Source organism: Camelus dromedarius, chromosome 22 (assembly GCF_036321535.1).
Source record: "Camelus dromedarius isolate mCamDro1 chromosome 22, mCamDro1.pat, whole genome shotgun sequence".
Lineage (NCBI taxonomy): Eukaryota > Metazoa > Chordata > Mammalia > Artiodactyla > Camelidae > Camelus > Camelus dromedarius.
Window position 1 is genome coordinate 27,314,212 of NC_087457.1, and position 21,923 is coordinate 27,336,134.

Consider the following 21,923-nt stretch of genomic DNA (forward strand, 5'->3'; position numbering starts at 1 on the left):
ATACACTAATATATAATAAACCATCTATTTAATTTACTGAAGATAAACTGTAACTTATTTTGGGGGAGAACTGTAGATAAATGGCTCTTTTCAAAGGTGATTTACAGACAGAGTATTTTTCTTTATTTGTGGGCAAGGGAGAGTGGACACAGATGTTTACCCCTTGTTTTTTGGGTATTAAACTTTTCTAAGCCTTTTTTCACGAGCTGACACTGGTTACGCAAGTCATCACTTTCTACGAGGTTTTTCGGTAGTCAACATCTGTACGTAGCCTCCAGCCTACTAATTTCAGCTGCCAAAAAAAAAAAAAAAAAAAAAAAAAAACAAACCTGGAAATAAATTTAAATTTTCAAAGGAAGTGTGTAGAGTTTTCAATAAATAGTTTACAACTTTCTTAAATCCTCTACAGTATAAATTGATTTCGCTGGAACTGTTTTTTGTTGTTGGCAAACTCTGGATCCTGCTATCAGCTATAATTTAAACTTTCCTGAATAAAATAAGTGGTCTTTTATTACTGATACATCACTGACATCGTTCTTCCTGCATCTGTTTCTATAGTTCAGTCTTACCGATTTTATGTGACAGGGACCTAGGTATTATCTTCATCACAGAAAAAAATTGATTTTCACCTATTCCACTATACACATACTTACATGTAAAAATGGTGAAACAGTAACCTAGGAGGCAGCATAGTCTAGTGCTTAAACAGATGGCCTTGGAATGGTTCATGTGGATCTGGGTTCTGGTTCTGTCACCCATTAGCTGCGCATCCACAGGAAAGTTACAGAACCTCTCTGAGCCTGGGTTCTCTCAATGGAGATTTTAATAGCTTCTACTTGAAAGGCTGTAGTGAGAATTAAGTAACAATGTATGCAGAGAACTCTGCATTAGCGCACGTAAACACTCAATACATAATAGGTATTATTAATCTTTTTAATAAAGAGATCTTAAAAAGGACAAACTCATGAAGTAACTGGTAACTTTTAAGAGCCTATGAAAAGAGAGAGAAATTTGACTTAAAAAAGTTTTCTTTTTAAATGGAACTTCTGGGGATTGAACCTAGGACCTTGCTGTGCATGCTACGCATACGCTCTACCACCGAGCTACACCCACCCTCCAAGGAAATCTGACTTTAAGCAAAGCCACGAGGTCCTCTCTGCCCAGGTAATGCCAGGATAGGCCTCCTCATGCTCCACCTTGTCAAGATACACTCCTTTTAATGGGACCATTCTTTATATGAACAGGCTAGTTCCCAAAGGGGGGATGACTTGACTTTTGTGTCAGGAAGTTTTCTTATTCTTTGTCTCACGTAAACCCCTTGTTGGTAGAGACGCACTATCACTCGTTGAAATGTGATTCAGCTTTTTGGAATAAAGAACACATCACAACTTGTCCTTATATAACTTGTGTTCCCTCATTTGTGATTTCATTGGAGCCACATAAATTAATATTTTCTAAAGGAGTATAAATATCTGTAGAATCTGCTCAAAAATTCAGAAATATAAGTCACTTTTCCAGTAACTACTTGGGAATGGAGACACTTAAATATTTAATCTCACATGCATATTCCCATCCTTATATTGCAATTTTACTGAAAATTTTTTCTTTCTGTTTTTCATTATGAAATGTACTCAAGCAGACTTGACAGAACATTTATTGCTAATTTTTGCAGCAGAATGATTTGAGTTTGGGTGTCACCATTCCTAAAAACAGGAGGAAAGCCACCCTCGCTTGGCAGAGAACAGCTTTCCCAGGAACGTGTGGTGGTTACAGTGGACGATAGGCTGGAATGGGCAGCCGTTACGGCCCATCTGTCTTTCACCACGAGGCTGGTACCTACACTGGTCACAGAATGATGCTTTGGGGGCGAGAGAGAGTTAAGGCATGTGCCATAACCCCATAGATGGTTTTCTCTTTGCTTTTTACGGCAGCTATATGGTGATTTTTCTCCTTGCATGCACTCATGTACTTGGAGTGGGTTATTCACACGCATAATAATCACTGCTGGGGACTCATCTTAAAAACCAAGAGTTGAAGTGTATGTGAGTAGCATTATTTTACACTTCACTGTTCACGTGGGGACTAATTAATGAATACCTAACGCCATTAATTCACAATTAGATCACTTATGTTTAACCACATGCTTTCTGTGCATACATATATAAATATTAATTTTGGACAGAATGATGATCATTCTGCACCATAACAATTAAACAGCTGTAACCTGTCTCGTGTGTTAAGTGATGGAGCTGCAGGCAGGCTCCATAGCAGATGGTCTCACCCACCCATGCTTAATGCTAAAGACTTTTTAAAAAAAGAGGTGTTGACAAATCAGAACAAGGAGGCATAGTTTCGATGCACATCGGCCAATTTGCAATGGAGATTACCCTAAAACCTAATTTGGTGTATAGGAAAAAAAAAAAAATTAAGCTCTGTTGTTAAAGGAAGACAGTCTATTACACTTGGATAGAGCAGATTCCCCACCAACATAATTGTTTACTAATTTCTTTCAACCAACAGGGTTTCACGGAAAAGCAGCTGGCAAAGTATTCATATTTATGGACCTCCTTTGACTGCTCCTTAATTTATCCAAGGCACATGTCTGTTAAACCCCAGAAATAATAGCCATATTTCCGGCAGCTGTTTTCCAGCTTCACTAAAGAGGCACTCAAAAAGGAGAGGGTCAATGAAGCTTTCATGGAGAAGAGCGATAGGAAAAAACTGGCTCTGGTCGCACCGTGATCTGTGACTATAATATGTTAAATGCGAAAAGGGAGAAAGGCCATGGCTCTTGTACAGACTCACGCTGTCACTGAACTTCCAAGTATTTTAAAAACAGGTAGGTGGAAAAGGAACAGTATAAAGATGAAGAGAGGCTATTTTCAGCTTGTCACACTCCAGACACGACAGAGAGAAATTCTGCCCTCGAAGGGATACTAATGCGCCACTGAGGGAAGGGATCACATATTCCCTACACTTGTGGGCTTAATTCTTCCACGCTTATGTTAAGCTAAGTGCAATGTTCTCGTTTTTTATTTACTCCATTAGCGTAATAAGGATCTCTACAGATAATGAAAATTACTGAACATCCACATTAACACTTCACTAGCCGGCTGGCAGTCTACAATTTCTAGGCTTGAGTTTTGGAGAGAATGCGACATATTTATAATCTGGCACTAGTTATATAATCTTTCTCTTCCTTCCCAATGCTGTGAAAGAGCTGGTAACATATTATTGTGCGCCTGGTTTTACTCCCAAATGCCTTGGCCCTAAACTTCTCAATAAAAGGCTTCTGATGAAATCGGCGAGAATTCAAAGGAGCACATTTCATCTTTATTTCTGGTTAAATTGTGTATCTGCTCAATTGAGCTTTGAAACTTCCTCTTTACTAGACTTGGTGGAAATTAAGGTCTTAGATGATTTTTAAAAGATGCAAATCAATGAGGTGTTCTAAACAGAAAAAAGATACTCTAGTATATTAGTAAGGGAACACAATGACAGTCTCTTAATAAAACAAAATAATACAAAGATGACATATAAGTTAGCTGCCTTTTCTTCAGATACCATATCTCCTTATAGTCTTTTAAAACTATGGCATATAACATTTTAATTCAAATGAACTGATTCAAAAACTTCCTTGGAATAATAATTATAATTTATAAATTGTTTCCTAAGACACAGAGCACTTACACAGTAAATTAACTTGAGACTTGAAAAATCTAGCTAGTTTATTTCCCACCAAGTTCAAGATAGTAATAAAGGAAGGAATCGGGTATATTTCAATGACATCTAAATGATCATAAAATAATACAAATAATCACTACTTTCTTTTATACCTACCTCTCCCATTAGAGAAAAATGACAGTAGATTTAACCCTCCATTCTTTTTTCTTTTCTGAACACACTGCATCTAAAGCCAGTAGATCTTACAGCAAGTTGAGTAGGAATAAGGTTAACTTATAGTAGCTATTGGGACCCAAGTTAATACCACAGGAGGTAGACTGGAGGGAAAATTTACTCACAAATAACTACTGCAGAATGGAATTCTTCATCATATGTCAATTCTATATCATATGTCAAACATGTTTCTTCCAAAGAACTCAAAACGCTCATCCTCATAGGCTATGTGTAAATCATCTAAATGGAAAGATGTGTTAAATCCAGGTATATTCACCCACAAAACAATTACCTACATTCAGAACTGACTTTTAAGTCCTAAAAAAATACCCCTTTTCTAAAGGATACAACACATGTAACATTTCCCAAAACAAGGCAACTGTCACTGAAATTTATCTCTCACTAGCACTATTGCCCTGTGATTTCAGATTCTCAGCTGTAGGCTGTGGCCTCTCGTTTTAGCGAGGATAAATCACAGCATGAAGGACCGGACAGGGAAAAAAGGGACTCAAATACCTGATGTCAGTAGCGAAAGTTGCTGATGTACATTTACTCCCATCCTTAGGGGTAAAGATACTGATGTCTAGGGAAATAAATCGTCAACATGATGAGAGAACGTTCATCAGATGGCCCTGGGGGCTACGGATCTTACTGAAGGTCACACAGCAAATCATGTGCCAGAGCTATGCAAAGTTCCGAACCCAAACTTTCCCAAGGCTTTGTCTGATTCGAGGATGTAATTCTAATGGGGCTCCTGAGACATGATGTGACTTGTGCAGGCAGGTTAACAAGTTAAGGGAAGGAGGGATGGTGCCAAGTTAAGGTTGCAAGGCGCTTCACAGCAAGTCAGTAGAAGAGTCAAAACTGATAATCACTTGGAAGCTTAAGAGGATATGGACTGTCAAAATCAGCAGAGATTCAGAGCGATTCAAAAGCCCGTACATGCAGTACTGAGGCTAAAATACGTGAGAAACACAGTCAAACCTACTAACGTTTCAAATTGAGACCAGTGAATTCGTTTTTGTCGGCTGATTCCTCTCTCACTCAACAGGTTACTGAACACTCAGGGAAAAGACTGATGTAGCTTTCAGCGCAGATCTGCCGCTGTCTGCAATGCGGCTGCAGCTAAATTGAACCCACAGCTTCATGTCCTTTTATGCTGAAATTGGTGCATGTAAAGAAAAACAAACTGATACAAAGGAACAAATCTACACAGAGAGGAGAAAAACTTGAAGGATAGGTGGATTAAAACATCAAAATGGCCAGCTGGCCACCGTGACCGCCAGCAAAGTGCCCCCAGCATCCCAGCGCTTCTTCGTCGAAAGGGAACGAAACGGAACGCGGTTACATTGATGAGTAACAAACACGATCTCTGGGGTAGCTTAAAAATTAGTGAACCCGCACACAGAGAGCACTGACAACCTAGCCAAATTGGGCCTCCGTGGCTCAGAAAGGTCAGAGCAACTAGTTTCGCATTTTCTGAAGAGAAGAGATTAAGCGACCTCATTAAAAAAAAACAACAAAAAAAACAATTTGGAGGGGATTACAGAGGATAAAGTGCTGTATATAAAACTGTTAACTGAATACATGAGATGAAAAGGAAAAAAATTAATATTGAGAGGCTCCAAATAGATGCGAATGTCATCTCAGAGGAAGGAAGAGACAACCAAAAGCCAGCTGGGTTTCCAGAACACCAGCGGTGCTCAGTGAGCTCTGAAGGGGGCTCTCCACGGTTCTCTTTAGGATCGCAGTCCTCCCTGCTCCACGGAATTGCTTAGAGTCACTGGGAAGATCTTAAGAAGTTCTCCTCTTTCACACACCTCATGGGACGTTTTTCAGCCTGTCTGGATTTTCACTGCCAACCGAGTCAGCTAAGGAGGAATTTCCTCCTACTCAAAATCACTGCCTCCTGAGTCCTGGTGACCCACCCTCCACCCGCCCTGGATGACAGCTCACAAGGCATGGCCGTCCACACTTAGTGTGTCAGGAAGTGGAGCGGGGCAGCCGTTCTTGAAACCAGCGTCCACTCCTGATTTCATGCTGGCTAATGCCTCTGCATAAGGGTAAGACTTAGCAGGGAAGCACCAGTCACCATCAATTTTTAAAAAAATTTCAGTCTAAATGCTCCACCACCACCAACAGTAACAAAAAAGAACATTCACAGGGGTCTGCGTTGTGCCAGATAGTGTTCTCAGGGCCCTTCCACACGTTGTAAGTCATTAATACTCTCATCAGCTCCATGAGGTAGGTACTGTTTTCCTTCTCAGTTTATAGGTGAGGAAAATGAGGCACAGGGAGTTCAAGTGATTTCCCCCAAATCACCCTGCCATCAGGTAATAGGGCACGGAACAGAGGCAGATCCAGGTTTTGTGGCATCTGAAATTATACAAATTGGGGGGGGGCTGTCTTTAAGAAAAAGAATACCAAATTATGAATATGAAATTAGGTACAAATTAAGCAATTATTTAGAATGAGAAAACAAATCACAATAAATTATAATTTTTAAGCTAATAAACCCCACAAGTATTAGGAAAATTGCAAAACATTTTTTATTATTAAGTGCCTGACATGTCTGTAATTGTTTTTCTATAAATTTTGGGCCATATTTACTCAGTCTCCTTAAAAGGCAATGATTGTATAATATTTTTTATAAAAAGACTAGAAAGACAATTCGGTCTTTATTCAATGTGATTGTGTAATACGGTTTTCATCATTGATAATTTAGAAAGTTTCATTTGGCTTCAAAATTTGTTATTGGTAATGTCATGCAAAGTTTTGGCATTACTATGAAATTTGGGAAGACTTTATTGTGTAATAAACAAATCTTAAATACTCTGAATTGATGACATTCATTAACCACTTTTGTTGTGATGGCCTCATAGAACATAATGAGTTTGATAACATCTTTTGTCAATACCAGTATTTCGTGTTATATAAGCACTAAGTCTTTTCCTGGTTCATATGATTTTGTGATACACTGGGATGCATAATGCATGTGACTTCACACACTGATGAACTCAATTTTGCTGCACTGTTATAGGTTTGTGCCTTCAAGATACAAGAATTCTGGTAAATTCTTTAAAAAAGAAATATTCATCGAAAAGAGAAAGTTTTGGCCAGTTGATAGCTGTGTAAGTTCCATCATCAAGGACACTACTGACAAGGGAAAGCTTCCATTTTGATCAGGCATTTCCAACACAGCTGATGACAGGCAGGCTTCTCCACGGACTAGCTTCTGTAGCCACACATTTCAGACCTCCTTTCTGTTCCACTACCTCTTTCCTCCTGGTGCGGGGCTCCATGGGACACATTCCTGTCTTCCTCTAATCTCTGACCCTGCACTTTGATGTCACTAGGCGAGTCTGGGTGGTAGGAATATTCCCCGGGTGGCTAGCAATGATGTCACACCTCATAAATATGCCCAATTACACCAAAACTAAACGCACCCCCAGCTCGAATTCTCCTTAGCTGAATCCTCAAAGTCCAGTGCCACCCTACACAGGGAAAAAGCGTGATGGAGAGAAGGTTGGGGTGGACAGAGATAAAGGTCTTAACTGATTTGCAACGTTTGACCATATAAATCCATGGTCCCCTTGTAAGATCTTGGGAGGGGCCTGTGTGAGTACGGGGCTGGAGATGCTCACACTTCACCAGGATCACAGTAAATATGTCAGTAGCCCCGTCAGGGACACAGGCAGGTGGCACTAGAGACCCCTTTCTTAACTACCACATGACGCTGACAGATATAACACCAAATGCCTCCCAGAGCAATCCCCGGCAGGTGTAATGGTACCCTATATCCACTTGTTAAGGGGGGAATCATAAAGCTTGAATAACATGCAAAAAGATAGGTTTAGAACTTCCATATTCTGTATTATTATGAATATGATTCCCAATTTGGGAACATTACAAAAGTCACAAGAAATATTGATCTTGTAATCTAAGTGACGTATATATCAGAGCGGTCATTTCTTTTTTTCAAAATTGTCACCTATTTTTGATTAAACAACTAAAATACCATTCTTTCGCCATTATCCTGAGACAAGAATTAGAACGCCAAGCCTAAGCCTTGTCTACACTGGCATCGTTCTGATCTTTCTTTTACCCCCGTATTGCTCAGCAGTTAACTCCCCAGCTGTGTGTACTTCATTTTCAATTTCTCATCTCCAGCACCCCAAAGCCCAGAGCAACCGTGGTGTGTATCAGAGGTATGCTGAGTATCCTACATCTAGGTTTCGTCTGAACAAAGCATGCCTTTGTGATCATTAATGATCTTGTTTCTCAATGTACTAAAGAATTAGAATAAAAACAAATAGCCGGTCTTTTGCAGCTTAAAGGAATTAGGAGTTCCCCTAGGCCAAATTTCCATCTGAATTGCCTGAAAGTACAAGAAAATCAATGTAGCTCAATAAACAACTCTGTGCTTGGGACATAACTAGAAGGAAAATGCCACAATAGATTCCACCTGTCCTTCCTCGCCAGGCTCTCAAAAAGCGGCACCTCTCCATCCCTCACCCCAAACACATTAACTTCTTGTCAGTCTGTATCCATTCTAAGACTAGGTTACATTTTATAACAATGAAATGAAAATTTCATTAATTCTTTAAAGGAAATTCGTTGGATAGCCATTTTGTTTTACTTTTTTTTTTTTTTAACTTCAGCAATCAAAACATTATCTGGGTTGCAGTTTGTCTCATTTACAGTTAACAACAAAATAAAAACTCTAATTTATTGCACACTGCCTGATAGGTACTTCCATAAGTGATTTACATTCTGGCATTTCATTTGATCCTAACAACCCTGTGAGGTACATCATATTTATATATGAGGAAACAGAGAGGTTCAATGATTTGCCCAAGGTCACACAGTACAGAAATGCTACATTCGATACTCTGTGTCAAAAATCTCATATGATAGGTATTACTGTAGCCATTTTACATTAAAAAAAAAAAGAACGGAGGCTCAAAAAAGTTAAGATACACGTTGTAGTGAATAAATCGCAGAACTGGCTGAAAAGTACATCTTCTTGAAAATTTCAAAGCCCATGCTGTTTTTCATTATGTTACACTGACTTTCATTAAGAAGTAGTATTCACATATCACAGATGAGATATCAAAAATTGCTTAATGGATAAAGAAATGAATGAATTAACAAATGATGTGTAACTGAGGCATGTCAATGCCACAGCAAAAATAAAAACAGAGGTTAAATAAAACGGAGACTAAAAAGAGAATCCCATGCTTCAACCTAGTAATTTTCCAAATAAAGCAGAAATTATTCAATACAGTTTCGAACTGCAAAAGACCCCAAGAGACCCGTCATATTGGGACACTGCTCAAGAGACTTCATGGATGCAAAGAAGTTAAAAAACATGCTTCTCCTAAAAACACTCCTCAAACTAACAAAAAGAATAAAAACCAAAGCCGCAGTGTTTTACACCTCAATAATTACGGTATTGCTAATGTTTACTGGGATGGAGATTCAAAACGTTCTTTGGGATCTTGTTTCAGGATTTTAAATATGTTTTTCAACCTGAGGTTCTTCATTATATCTAACCACCTTTTAAACAGTTTAAACACGTTTTCTCCACCTGTGTCTGTGGGGAAATGAGAAATGCCAATCAGCCTCCAGACTATTCACCCTCAACAGACAGATCTACGCCTTCCGCACCTTCATAACAACCCTCCACTACAGATAACAATCAGTGGTGTTATTCAATCAAGTTCACCGTTAAGTTCACAATCTCATCTACAGTCTCAAGATAGAAATGGATGGCTGTGGGGGCAAATTCTTTCCAGGAACTGCTAAAAAGACTAGTCCCTGGGGAAGGTACCATTTAGAAACACTCAAAATTTGGTACTTAGGATTTATCACGGCCCAGGACACTCAGTGTTGCACTTTTATGGATTCTGCCTGTGAAGATCTTTCAGCAAAAGCTGGCGTGGCATATGCGCTCACACAGCATCTGTCCCCTTTTCCCCTAAGCGAGAAGAAACGAGTGAGCCAAACCAACCAAGTTGCCTTTGTGTGGTGACAGATTCTGGCTCCAGTGAAATACATTACAAATAGTGAACTTAATGAATTAGGCCAAGTAGCTCTCAGTTCACAGGTTTGACCTTGACCCACCTCAACTCTCACGATACAGAACTGCTTTCAGCTTTTTTAGGTAGAAATAGCCATACGATATTCTAACTATGTCAACTATTATTTATAAACGACTTAATTATATTCAGTTTTTTTTCAACCAGCTTCTGGATCCTCTAAAATATTCTTATGTCCTTCCTTATCTTCTGCAAAACCAAGGTAAGAACTGAGTATGCCCCCCTTTATGGAAAGGTCACTTACAACATAGGACAGTACGGTGGTAGAACAACTCCACCAGTGCTACCAGTATTAAACTAGGTTCTGATAATTGCTGGTGCTGCTTTGATATGAGTCGATCACATAACTTCTCTTTATTTATGAAAAGGTCCAACAATCATAAATGCTTTTGGGGGAGGAAGGGAGAAATGTTCATTTAAATCATAATATTACTAAAAGCAGATCTTTTCTTTGTTTCATTTTTTTTTTTTAATCTGCATACATCACTAGCCAAACTCTAACCAAAGAAAGGAGAAGGACTTGGGGCAATAAACTTGAGGATGAATATGCCAAATTCGCCGAACACGATTCATAACGAGAGAAAAGTATGCACACGTTAATAAAAATACCAGGACGCAATCCTTCAGGTAGTTGGGTGCTCAGTGAATACTCTAAATTCATAACCTATTTTACTATCAAAATGCCTATGGTTTTATGAAAGCATGAAGAGTTTATGAAGACAGTAAGATGACTGATGAAGAATATTCTTTGCTCTCCATTGGGAACTTTTGTTTGCTTCTAACTGTTTAATTTCTCCTCCATCTCTCTTTCAATTAACCTCCCTGTTTGCATTCAATGAGATGGCACATTATGTGGAGAAAGGAAGAAAATCTGGCTGATTTATGAGTATTCTTTCATAAAGTGAAAGCTCCTTTCAGCCAGACGCCTAAGTGTTGAAATAGAGAGGAAATGAACAGAGCAGTAACTTTCCTGAATGAGAAAACATACTGTAGTTTTCCGGGTTGTTTAATCAGTGGGTCACAAAAGCCTCCTTTTAAACGGCCCCCGAGACTTCACTGGGACATATATACAGGTAGTAAGCAGAGGACGGGAAAAGCACCTGGATCTTTGTATGCCAAAATTTGGAATAACTGGTTCTAAGAGTATAAAAAAGCAAAACAGTAATTTAAAGGCTCTCTACATCTTTTAAAAGGTTCACTCTGAAGATTTACTTTTAAATGAAACAGGTCCTCTACTTCCACATTGTTAGTCTTATGGAATATAAAGGCAACAAAATAAAACGAAACAGTAGAAAATGGAATTGTTAACAACCACAGCAAGACATGTGAGATTATAATAAAAACACTTTTGACTAACAAAAAGCCCCTTTGTTCCCAGACAACTGGAAACTTGTTCCAGAACAGCTCCTCTGTGGGACACTAACCATGTCATATTACCAAGGGCAGCGAGGACACCCACAGAATGATTTATTTGGTGGCTGTCGGCTGGCAGGTCAGATCTGCTGATGGATAACTTATGCACACATGTGTTGGCGGTACTTCCTAGGATACAAATAGTCAAATATGTACAATTTTCCCTCTAGCTAGAATCCATTCCCTTACGATGGGGGTGCTGGGGTTATAAAATGGGGTGGAATACGATGAGAGGCCTGTTTTCCTTCTAGTGTACGGCCATTCTGGGATGGAGCATGGAACCGTTTGGCTGCAGGATATTACACTGTCCTCTGAGTGTCCACAGAAAGACAGGCCAACCGCGGTGGTCAACTTTTTCTGCCTTACTGACATTCACAAGTGCCGCAGGCAGCCACTGCCCCGCGGAGCCCCTGCCAGAGCAGAGGAGGAAAAAGCCACATCCGCGTGGAACCATGGGGACCAGCGCTCTGCACACGCCCTGAACATGCGCGTTTGCAGTTTACCTCAGTAGGACTGCACGTTCCTCAGCTGCTGGCAGTAGTTCACCTTCAACAGGTGAGACTGGAAGGATGTTTCACAGGTGAGAGTTCACATCAAGGCCTGATCTGCAGACGTCTGCAGGGCTGGCCCTTCGCCGGCACCTGGAAAGGTGGCTGTTCCCTACACTGATGGGGTTATTTCGCCCACCGGGAGCACTAAACACCTGCTCTTCTTCTGAGAGTCTGGAATTTTGGTGGTTGTGGCTGATGGAGGCTACCTGGTTGAACAGCCCCAATAAAAACCTCTAACTCTGAGCCTCAAGCGAGCTCCCCTGGATGGAAACGCTGCACACACGTCGGTGCGTTTCCCTGTGGAGAAAGGAGCGTGGTTCTTGTGGCCTCTCTTGCTGGGAGAGAAAGCATGGAAAGTCTGTACGTGGATTTCTCTAGACAGCCTCCCACGCCGATGGATCCTTCCCCTTTCTGGAAACTACTTTAGCCCTGGACATGACTACACTGAGTCCCGTGAGCCCTTCCAGCGGACCACCACATAGTGGGGGTGCTAGTGGGACCCCTGGAGCAGACGTCAAAGATCAGCAAGTTCAGAGAAGAACCTTAAAATTTTAGATACAGTTGTGACAATTTATAAAACATAAGTGATTTCAATTTTCCCATGAAAAAAAATTCCTGGTTAATTAATTCCTTTTTTTTTTTTAAAGTGAAGTATATAAACTTACAAATGCATTGGAAGAAGAACTCTTTTAAGATATCGAGACTCCCCACAATGGACACAAAACAATATGGAGAAATGCCACACCTCAAATTATGAAATTTCTGTAGGACTGTGCCGTTTATAGTTAATGTTGTACACTTTCCCTGAAGTGAGGTAGAGATGTATTACTTTTGTTGTATTTTTTTTAGTAAATGTTTTTCATTTCAGTGACTCAAATGGTAAAAGCTAAGGCACAGAATAGCTTGAAAATATGGCACTAGTACACATGTTCTGGATACTTTTGAATCCAGGCTAAATACCGCTTATTATATATGAACATTTTGATCTTAAACACCTATTTGATTGTCTTATTTCACCAACAGATGTGCCGGAGCCACACCACATCTAAGAAGTGTTAAGATACGCATTTGTTTAAGAAAAGCTGGACTTGCGCATTTTATTCTACTTTAGTTCTCATGGTACCACAAAATAAAGTCATAAAAACTCAACCTTCTTCTTTTAGAGACTCAAATAAGTGCTCAGATGTGTGACTCTGGAATCTATAGGAGCCATAAAGGGCTACATATCCGGAATTTTTTTTCAAAGTAAAAGATATTGCTGTCATGCAGTGGTAATCAGAACATGAAAACAGAATTATGCATTGAGAGCTGATTTGTAAGGAATGAAACCGTCTTTACGTGAGTCCGTTTTGGTGGCCATCCCAAGAAACAAAGAATACAAAATTCTTACACTTTGTACTGGAGACAGCAGTTCTAAAGAACTGAATTGCCACTGTAAAAAGATAACCTTACTTAAGTAGTAACTTCTCTCTCTCTTTTTTTTTGGTGGGGGGAGGTAATTAGGTTTACTTACTCTTAGAAAAGGTACCAAGAATTGAACCCAGGACCCCATGCATGCTAAGCATGCGCTCTGCTGCTTGAGCTATACCCTCCACCCTAAGTAGTAACTTCTTCTGAAGGAAAAAAGGAGGAAAAAATCAGGTCTTCCTGGGCTCTTAGGGCACACATGGGGCTGGAGGGGGGCATGGGGGGCCTACCGACGGTGCAGTGCTGGGTAGGGTGCGGGGGGGCCTAATGACGGTGCAGTGCTGGGGTGGGGGGTGCGGGGGGCCTACCGACGGTGCAGTGCTGGGTTGGGGGGAGCGGGGGGCCTACCGATGGTGCAGTGCTCTCCGTTCCAGCCTTGGCTGCATTCACACTTGCCGTCCTTGCAGGTCCCGTGCTCTGCACAGCGCGGGTGGCAGGCTCTCTGGTTACACGCCGGGCCCGTCCAGCCTTCTTCACAGCGACAAGTCCCCCCCATGCAAACCCCATGGGAGCCACAGTCCACAGAACATATTTCTAGGTTGAGAAACAAGAGGAGGCGAGGGCAGGGGAGAAGGGTAGAGGGGAGGGAGAATGGGAGTTAATAAGAAGTGCTTTGTCTTAAACCCAGATGTGTTAAGGTGAAAAACAAAATTACTGAAAATAAAAATGAAGTATTTACAGGCTGCAAAGAACTATAAATAGAAGTTTACTTTTTTATTCATCGATTACTTTTATATGCTGCCCGTAATTGGGCACAAGATGCACATGACAATTCTGTTATAGTCTCCTATCTATATTTTATGTATGGCTACTGACAAAACAGAGCACAGGATTCATAATGAGATGAAAATACATAAACACACGCATATATATGTATGTATATAGGGTATCTTTTGGTAGCCAAAAACACATGCACAGATATAACAAATGATATAAAATTTAAGAAATATTTCAACATCTAACCATATCAAGTATCTAAGGAGCTGGGTTTCACCCCATAGCAAAAATTGAAAAGGGATTATTTTTAATCCTATGGTTTAAATGTTTTAAATATTGGGAAATTACTGTTGAAAAAGAGTCTATTTTAGTAGGCATATTAGCTTGCTTCTGACACACAGATATGCTGGTTAAATAAAAGACATTGTTCTTTTTCCTATTCAGTATATTTGTACCGTTGACAGATAAGAGTTGCTGAGCAAAACAACAATAGAAAACCAGTTTAATAATATATGTAATTACTGACTCTGGCAGTGAAAAGGAAGGTTTTTCATTTATTAGAATTACTGAAAGGAGCCAGGTGACCAAAGGACTTTTAAAACAACAACAACAGGTTAGGTCTTTTAAAGCAGAATTCAAGCATCTGAATTTTTTTTTTTCTTAAAAGCTTTATTTGACTAGATCTAATTGAGACAGAAAGACAGAGACAGAGAAAGAGAATTTTGAAGGGTATTGTATTTTTTACTCTTCACATATGTTAAACAGAATTAACTGTATTTTTTCTTAAGATTGTAAGACTATTTAGTTTTTGGTTTTCTTTCCAAAATAAAAGTGCTGAACAGTAAAAACCTAAGATCATGTCTAACAAACAGAAAACGGACTATGGCTGTATTTTCAAATAAAACACTAGGAACTGTTTATGTAATCATGTGTTCCGATTTCCCCCACTCGCCGACCAAATGCCATTTCTCAGACACCGTAACTCACAGCGCTGCAGAATTTTAAACATCAGATCAAGGCACCATGAGAGTTGTAACATTTCTTCTAAACAACAGCCAGGACCGTTAACTGGAAGAGAGTGGTATGTGTTTTTCTCATGCCACACTGCCTCTCTCGTCTGAATTAAATTTTTGATTAAAAGATCCAAGATGGTTTGATTAACTTCAGAGGAACAGAACGTCACCTCAGCTCCAGAAGAGAGAGGTTTCTTTCTGAGGTACCCTTTTTTTTTAAAACTAAATCTAATCAATTTTTCATTAGGGTGAAGGTGTTTATCAGCATTTAGCACACTAGCTTTGAGCAAGGTGCGTCAATCTTTGTAATGAACTTATTAATTAGACTTAATTTAATTGAAGTGGAATTGAAGGGCTAATTAATGGCCACACTGCTGATGAAGAGGGAGGGAAGCTCTGTTGCTTTCCAGCCTATAAACTTTCTGATGGAAATAACTCATTTCTTCTCTTTCAGCAGCTTAAACAAATGCTTCTTCAGGTGCAAAACCTACTCTCTTATTGAATTTAGACATCTGAAGGTCATTTCCACAACCACAGAAGAGGTAGCTGGTGAAGCATTTTGCTTTAGGATTCAGTGTATGTTAGAAACTCCAAATTCTACTGTGAGTAAACTTTTGAGTCACAAATTAAATTAGCAACAGTTTTTTTTTTAAAATAAACTTTAAATGAGAATTGTGCTACATGCAGACAAATTTGAGGCACATGAACCCAGACGTTTTCACAGGATGGCTATATACGTGTGGGAGATCTTTAGTAATAATTCGAAGTAGTTTTTCTGTTTTCTTGCAGCTAAAAGCAGAGTTTAACAAAGTTTTTTTTTCTTTCTGTGCTTCATTACTTTCTCCCAAAGAATACTGTATTCATTATTCAACTCTCTATATTAAGAGTTTAGTACCTGTTAAATTTCTGTTTTGCAGTAGGGACTTAAAAATGAGTAAGACAAACTCTTCCCTCATTACACCTACAGAGTCATTCCGCGCACACGTAAAATTAGATTTTCAGCTGGCAGAACAATCACATCAGTATGAAAAAAAATCAGTCTAAATATGTAAAATAGTGATATGGAATTCTGGCAGCCAATTTTATCTCTTAATTAACATTTACATCCCTTTTTGGGGGCTATTCATAGCAATACCATTTTATGAAGAAGACCAAATTTTACCTTTTTTTTTTTTATTTTATGGAGGGGGAGGTAATTAGCTTTATTTATTTATTAACTTAATGGAGATACTGGGGATTGAACCCAGGACCTTGTGCATGCTAGGCATGTGCTTCACCACTGAGCTATACTCTCCCCCCTAAATTTTACCTTTTGAGCTATTTAATATCAAACTATTCTTTATAAAATGATTCAGGTAATGTATTAAATAACTTTCTATGAAGCAGAAAGGGCTACTTCGTTATTCCTTCCCTGCCTGGATAACTGTGGGAGACAAGTTAGAATGACAGTATTTCAAACCAGTATCATTTTACAGCTAGTATAGTTATGCTTATTTGACTGATGCGTCTCCCATAATTTGGCCCCAGCCAATTTTTACCTCCAAATAGCTTGTCTTCGCTGTCCCCTGTACACAGGGACAGTCTCACAGTTGTGTCTCTGCTAACAGTAGTAGCAGCAGTAACAGTGGTGGTGGTGGTGGTGGTAGCTGTATTTAGAATTTATTATGGGCTAAGCATTGTAGTAAGTACCTCACATGCATTAATTCAAGCAATTCCCACAGCACCTATGGGAAGAATGTCATGATTGAGCCCATTTTACAGATAAGTAAAAAGAAGGCCAGTAATTTCCCTAAGGTTACACAACTGTTAAGTAGTAGAGATTGGTTATGAACCCAAACATCTGATTTCAGAGTCCATGCTCCTAAGTACTTTCTAATACTGTTCCCCCAGGAAAAAATATCCCCCCAACCTCCACACTAACTGGAATCTTTAAGAGAAGGCAAGAAATGTTAAAAGGCTCCTTGAAAACTTTCAAGACGCATCAAGGCAGGATCTAAACACTGCTGGAATTTACATATTATTCCATGTAACACTCAACAGAGTACTAAACTGGAAAGGACTGGTTTCTAAGTATTTCACGTGTGTTCATCTTATCTCCCCAATTAAACTGTAACCTTCTAGACTGGAACAGCATCCTTCCCAGCCGTGTGGCTAACGAGTGGGTCATGGAATTAATGCATGGGTTGCAACCAGCATTAAAAAAGCAGAGTAGATTTGAGAAGAAAGTATCAGTTTGTACCACTTTGTAAAGCTCTTGTTTCAGTGATGTGAGCATATGCACATATATGTATATGAGGTCACAATGTGAAAGTGTATTTAATGCTCCAAAACTTGAAAGCCCCTAGTCTAGAGGGCAGGAAGGATGAATTATTCTTTGATCCCTGAAGGGCCTGTCACAATGCCCTGCACAGAGCTGACTGAATGAATAAAATGACTATCTGCCACTTCTACTATAATCATGCGATTATAATTAAAAACTCAGTGTCAAACCACGATGTACACCATAATATCTGCATATGTATACTCTTTATTGTGGCCATGTGAAGACTTATGTTGTCAAGTAATTTTTTAATTGAGGCTTCTCTGTTTATGAGATAATGTGCTTAAATCTGCAAGCTGTACACAGGCCTTCAGAGTTAAAGACAGAGAGCTTTATACAAAAGAAAGAGTATTCTTTACAATAATCCTAAAAGAGAAATTTTAATAACAAATTGACTAAGCCTGTTTCTTTCCATACCATAACAAGTTTCCTTATTTTTAATATTTATTTCTATAAATAATCATTTTAATAAAATCTGTATTAAATGTAGTAAGTGTGTTTTAAAAATTAAAATATCTTGCCCTTCAGCTAAACAGTGTTAAGCCCTCGATGGAACTGCATGTATTAAGCTCACCATTTGAGCAGTCTGGGCCTGTCCAATTCGGGTCACAAGTACAGGAGCCACTTTCTTGAAGATACGTTCCATGACCAGAACACTGGTCTGGACACATGGTCTTGAGAATTTCACAATTGTTCCCGCCCCATCCTGGATTGCAGTGACATTCCCCATGGATACACACACCGTGATTAGAACATCCAGGGTCTAGACAGTCAGCTGGTGTAAAGAAAAGAGACCAATTTTACGATTAAATCGAGAAGACCTACACAGTACATGCAGAACAAAGAATTAAATCCCAGATCTAATTTATCTGAACATTTGGGCTACTCGAATGTTTACCTACCATTTGCAAGAACTTGTTCCCGAAAATGCAGACAATGATACAATAAAGCCGTAAGGATCATGCCATTTAGGTAACTGAGACCCTTGCAAGGATGTGTAATTCCCCTGAATTACACACTTCTGCTCTTGAGATTTCAGACCATTGCTTTCTGTTCTGCCTAATCAGAGAGTAGTAAGTGTTGGCTTCTCTATAACAAAATCTGACTCAGCTGACCTCACCACCGAATACTGACAGCTGTGTGGGACCCTCCAGTGTTTGAGAAATAAATGAGTTGCATACTCTCGATCCTTCTTAATTCACTTTAATGTGCTTTAGATGACGAGATTTAATTTAGCAATTTGACTCAATAAACCTTTACACTTGTAGGGTCAATGGCCTGAAAATTTAATTCCCGAGACTTAATTGCATTACTTTGTGTGTGCAGATCAATAAAATCAATTTGACTGAAGAACGGAAATGGTGCTTTTCTGCCGTCTGAAAAAACAATTCGACTGCACTTTACAGTATAACATCTCGACTTGTCCTTATACCCGGTTATGGAACAAACTCAGGATGTTGCACTTTTTTCACTAGTATATTATGTTCTGCATCCGGTCTTTCTAGAGATGCCAAAATGATAGACTTAGAAGCTGGCATCAATGTGTAAAAATGCAAAAAAAAAAAAAATTCAACAGTCCACTGTTGCTTTCAGGACACAAATGTTTGCTACTTTCTCAGAGTAAAAAAAAAAAAAAATTAATCACACTATTGAAAATGAGCAAAAGGATTCCTTGGTATTTTTTTCTTTTTATTAGGTTAACTGTTCATGAAGCAATGTATCCATAAATATGGAAATCAAAACCACGTTCAGAAGGAGGCATGTAAAAAGATTTATCTGCCAAACTGAAGGTTACAAATATAATCTGTTTCTTTACGAAGATAACAATGGACTCCTGCAAACAGTGCCGGGTTTACCTTCTTCACAGTTTTCTCCTTTGTATCCTGAGTTGCACGCACAAGAGCCCATGATACAGATGCCACGCCCGCCGCACTGCGGGTCTACGCACTGCGTGGCCGGCACATCGCACTCGGTGCCCTTCCAGCCGCTGAAGCAGAGGCAGCGACCCCTGGAGTACTGCCCGTTGCCGCTGCACAGCACTGGACAGGCTGCTGTGAAATGAGACGCGACAGAAGAATGAACAGCCACATCTTCCATCGAGAGTCTCAAAGAAAAGGCACGTCGCTGGAACAAGCAGCATGCCATCTCTCCCCCCCCCCACCCCCCGCATTTCTTTCCTGTCTTGGTAGTTTCCGGAATTACTCGTGTTTCTACAGCTTATTGATGTTGGCTTAAGAAAAGAATCTGACTGGCATACCTCTTGAACAGTCCGGACCCAGAAATCCTGGAAAACAATGGCAAGTTCCAGAAACACACTCCCCATTTCCATGGCAATTTCGGGGGCATTCCACCACAGACTCTGAAGGAAAGAGAAAGCAGCGATCTTTGCTGTATGTGCAGCCTGCCTCTCACACAAGGTAAACGGTGTCACTTATCACTTTAGCTACATCTTGAAGGAAGTATGGATAGCTTGCTCCATAACAACAACAACAAAAGATTCGTTTATGCCAGATTATTCAAATAGTTAAAGCAAAACACTGCCATTGCAAATGCAGATGTTTTTAAATGTTTTCCTGATGCACCGTCCTCCTCCAAGCTACCTTCAAATAGTATTTTCCCCAGTGCTTCGTGCTTCATCACATCTTCATAAATATACAATTAAAAAATATTTCTCCCATTTACCACAGGCTTTGACATCCTAGGCATCACTCAAAATTCATGAAGACAGTTCAGTTTCTATCCAAGACAGTGCTCAGGCTGGAAGCCTGGGAAAACGATGCTCTGAGGACCATCCTTACCTATAACGATAGTATTGAATGACACCTGCTCCACACTCTTCCCGTCATTATAAAAAGCCAGATGCCAGATTCCCGAATCCAAGTACTGGATGAAGCCGGCCTCGTGGAGACTGACAGACCTGGCCTGCCGCCCGGCTCGCTCCGACTCGACCAGGTTCCGCTGCTCTCTCGCAATCAGCCTACTGCCGTCCAGGAGCTCCACAAAGTCGTACTGAAGATGGGGACAAGTAAAAACGTTCAGTAATTGGACTTTGGACCGTTGTGGCTGCTTCTCTCTTTCCTTCTCAAATCTGTCTCCTTTGCTCTAATCAAGACAGTGTTAGAAAGAAGCTCCTGACTGATGACAGGTCTTCTAGGCATTCCATTTCTGGGGAGGATGAAGGTTACCTTGCACACCATTGCTGCATCTAAACTTCAGAGGCCATTTCTTCCCTGGCTGCATAATATGGTTCCCAAAACTATTTAATTATTCCAACTGATAAAAAGCTTGTGAGTGTAGGCAGTTTGGGGCTACAACTGAAACTGAAACTTGAGAGCTTGAGCAGGGTCAGATACCTGGTCAGTGGTGGAGCTGGTGTGTGATCGCCAGTGCGCTTCGCTCCAAAGCTGGGGCTGTTCCCACTACACCACGCTACCCTCTCTGTGACCCTGATGTAACCATCCCAGGCACCATGGAGAAAGCCATGGAGTTTTACTTAGTCACGGTTAGATTAAAAACATATAACAAGATGCCTTTACATCTTTGATCAAAAGTCTGAAAAATTAAACAATGAAGGGGTTCTGAAGGGATGGCCTCATTATTGTCATGAAGTCAATCATGATTCAACTTAATTCTTGTTTTAGCAAGAGTCATCAGGAACATTAGGTAGCTGGAAGAATTTAACTGGAGAATGTAAAGATAATTAAAAATATGGAATGTGATTTGTAACAGCGGGGTACATTTTGTACCTAGAGATAATTCAGTTAATTTGCAAGACACTGCAAAGACTTTCCAACATAGTTTTAACAAACTTGTTAGATAACAGTTTCTTAAAAGCAGAGTGATTCAGTTTCTGTAGACTCTCAGCAGTTTCATTTTATTCCTGAGGTATGTGTTTGTGGTGGAAAGTACACTACAGCGCCATCTATGTAAACCTCATTCATGTTACAGCGCTCCGCATGTGAGTCTCAGTATTCTGCTTTCTGATAGATTGCTTAAATGGAATTTCATCAGATGTCTATTAAGGAAAAGTTATTTATAATGAATCCCTTAATACAATCAAATTGGAAAAAAAAATCAATTGTTGGGATTCTGAGAATTTTGCCCCTGTACATAGACAGACCTCTTTCTGTTACTGTTGGATAGAATTTAGAATATCTAATTCAGTTTCTGACATGTTAAATTTTTTGTTAAAGCATGAAAGCATGTTTTGTTTTCTTTGGTGTAGTCAAACGGCACTGTAACATCTCAGCTGTGAGAATTACACAAACAATGTATAAAGTGATTAACATTTGAACAGTTTTTTCATGTATCTTTCACGGGATGAACATAATGGTGGGTGTGGAGATGTGAACTGCAAACATTTCACTGGAATTGTATTCCAAAACTATCAGAGGAAATTAATTCAGCACTTTTGAAAGGTGCCTCTATCTCAAAGAAACCATCC

General features: G+C 39.7%; 1 protein-coding gene across 5 annotated transcripts in view; it reads right to left on the minus strand.

Moving 5' to 3' along the window:
- TENM3 (teneurin transmembrane protein 3) overlaps positions 1-21,923 on the minus strand; it is a 2,090,952-nt gene that overhangs the window by 80,052 nt on the left and 1,988,977 nt on the right. For all 5 annotated transcript variants that reach the window (XM_064477579.1, XM_064477578.1, XM_064477577.1 and 2 more), the window contains 5 exons: positions 20,278-20,488; positions 19,737-19,838; positions 19,336-19,530; positions 18,054-18,254; positions 13,778-13,963 (listed from right to left, as the gene is read on the minus strand). In XM_064477579.1, coding sequence (XP_064333649.1) covers positions 13,778-13,963; positions 18,054-18,254; positions 19,336-19,530; positions 19,737-19,838; positions 20,278-20,488 — 895 coding nt within the window. The remainder of the gene's footprint in view (positions 1-13,777; positions 13,964-18,053; positions 18,255-19,335; positions 19,531-19,736; positions 19,839-20,277; positions 20,489-21,923) is intronic.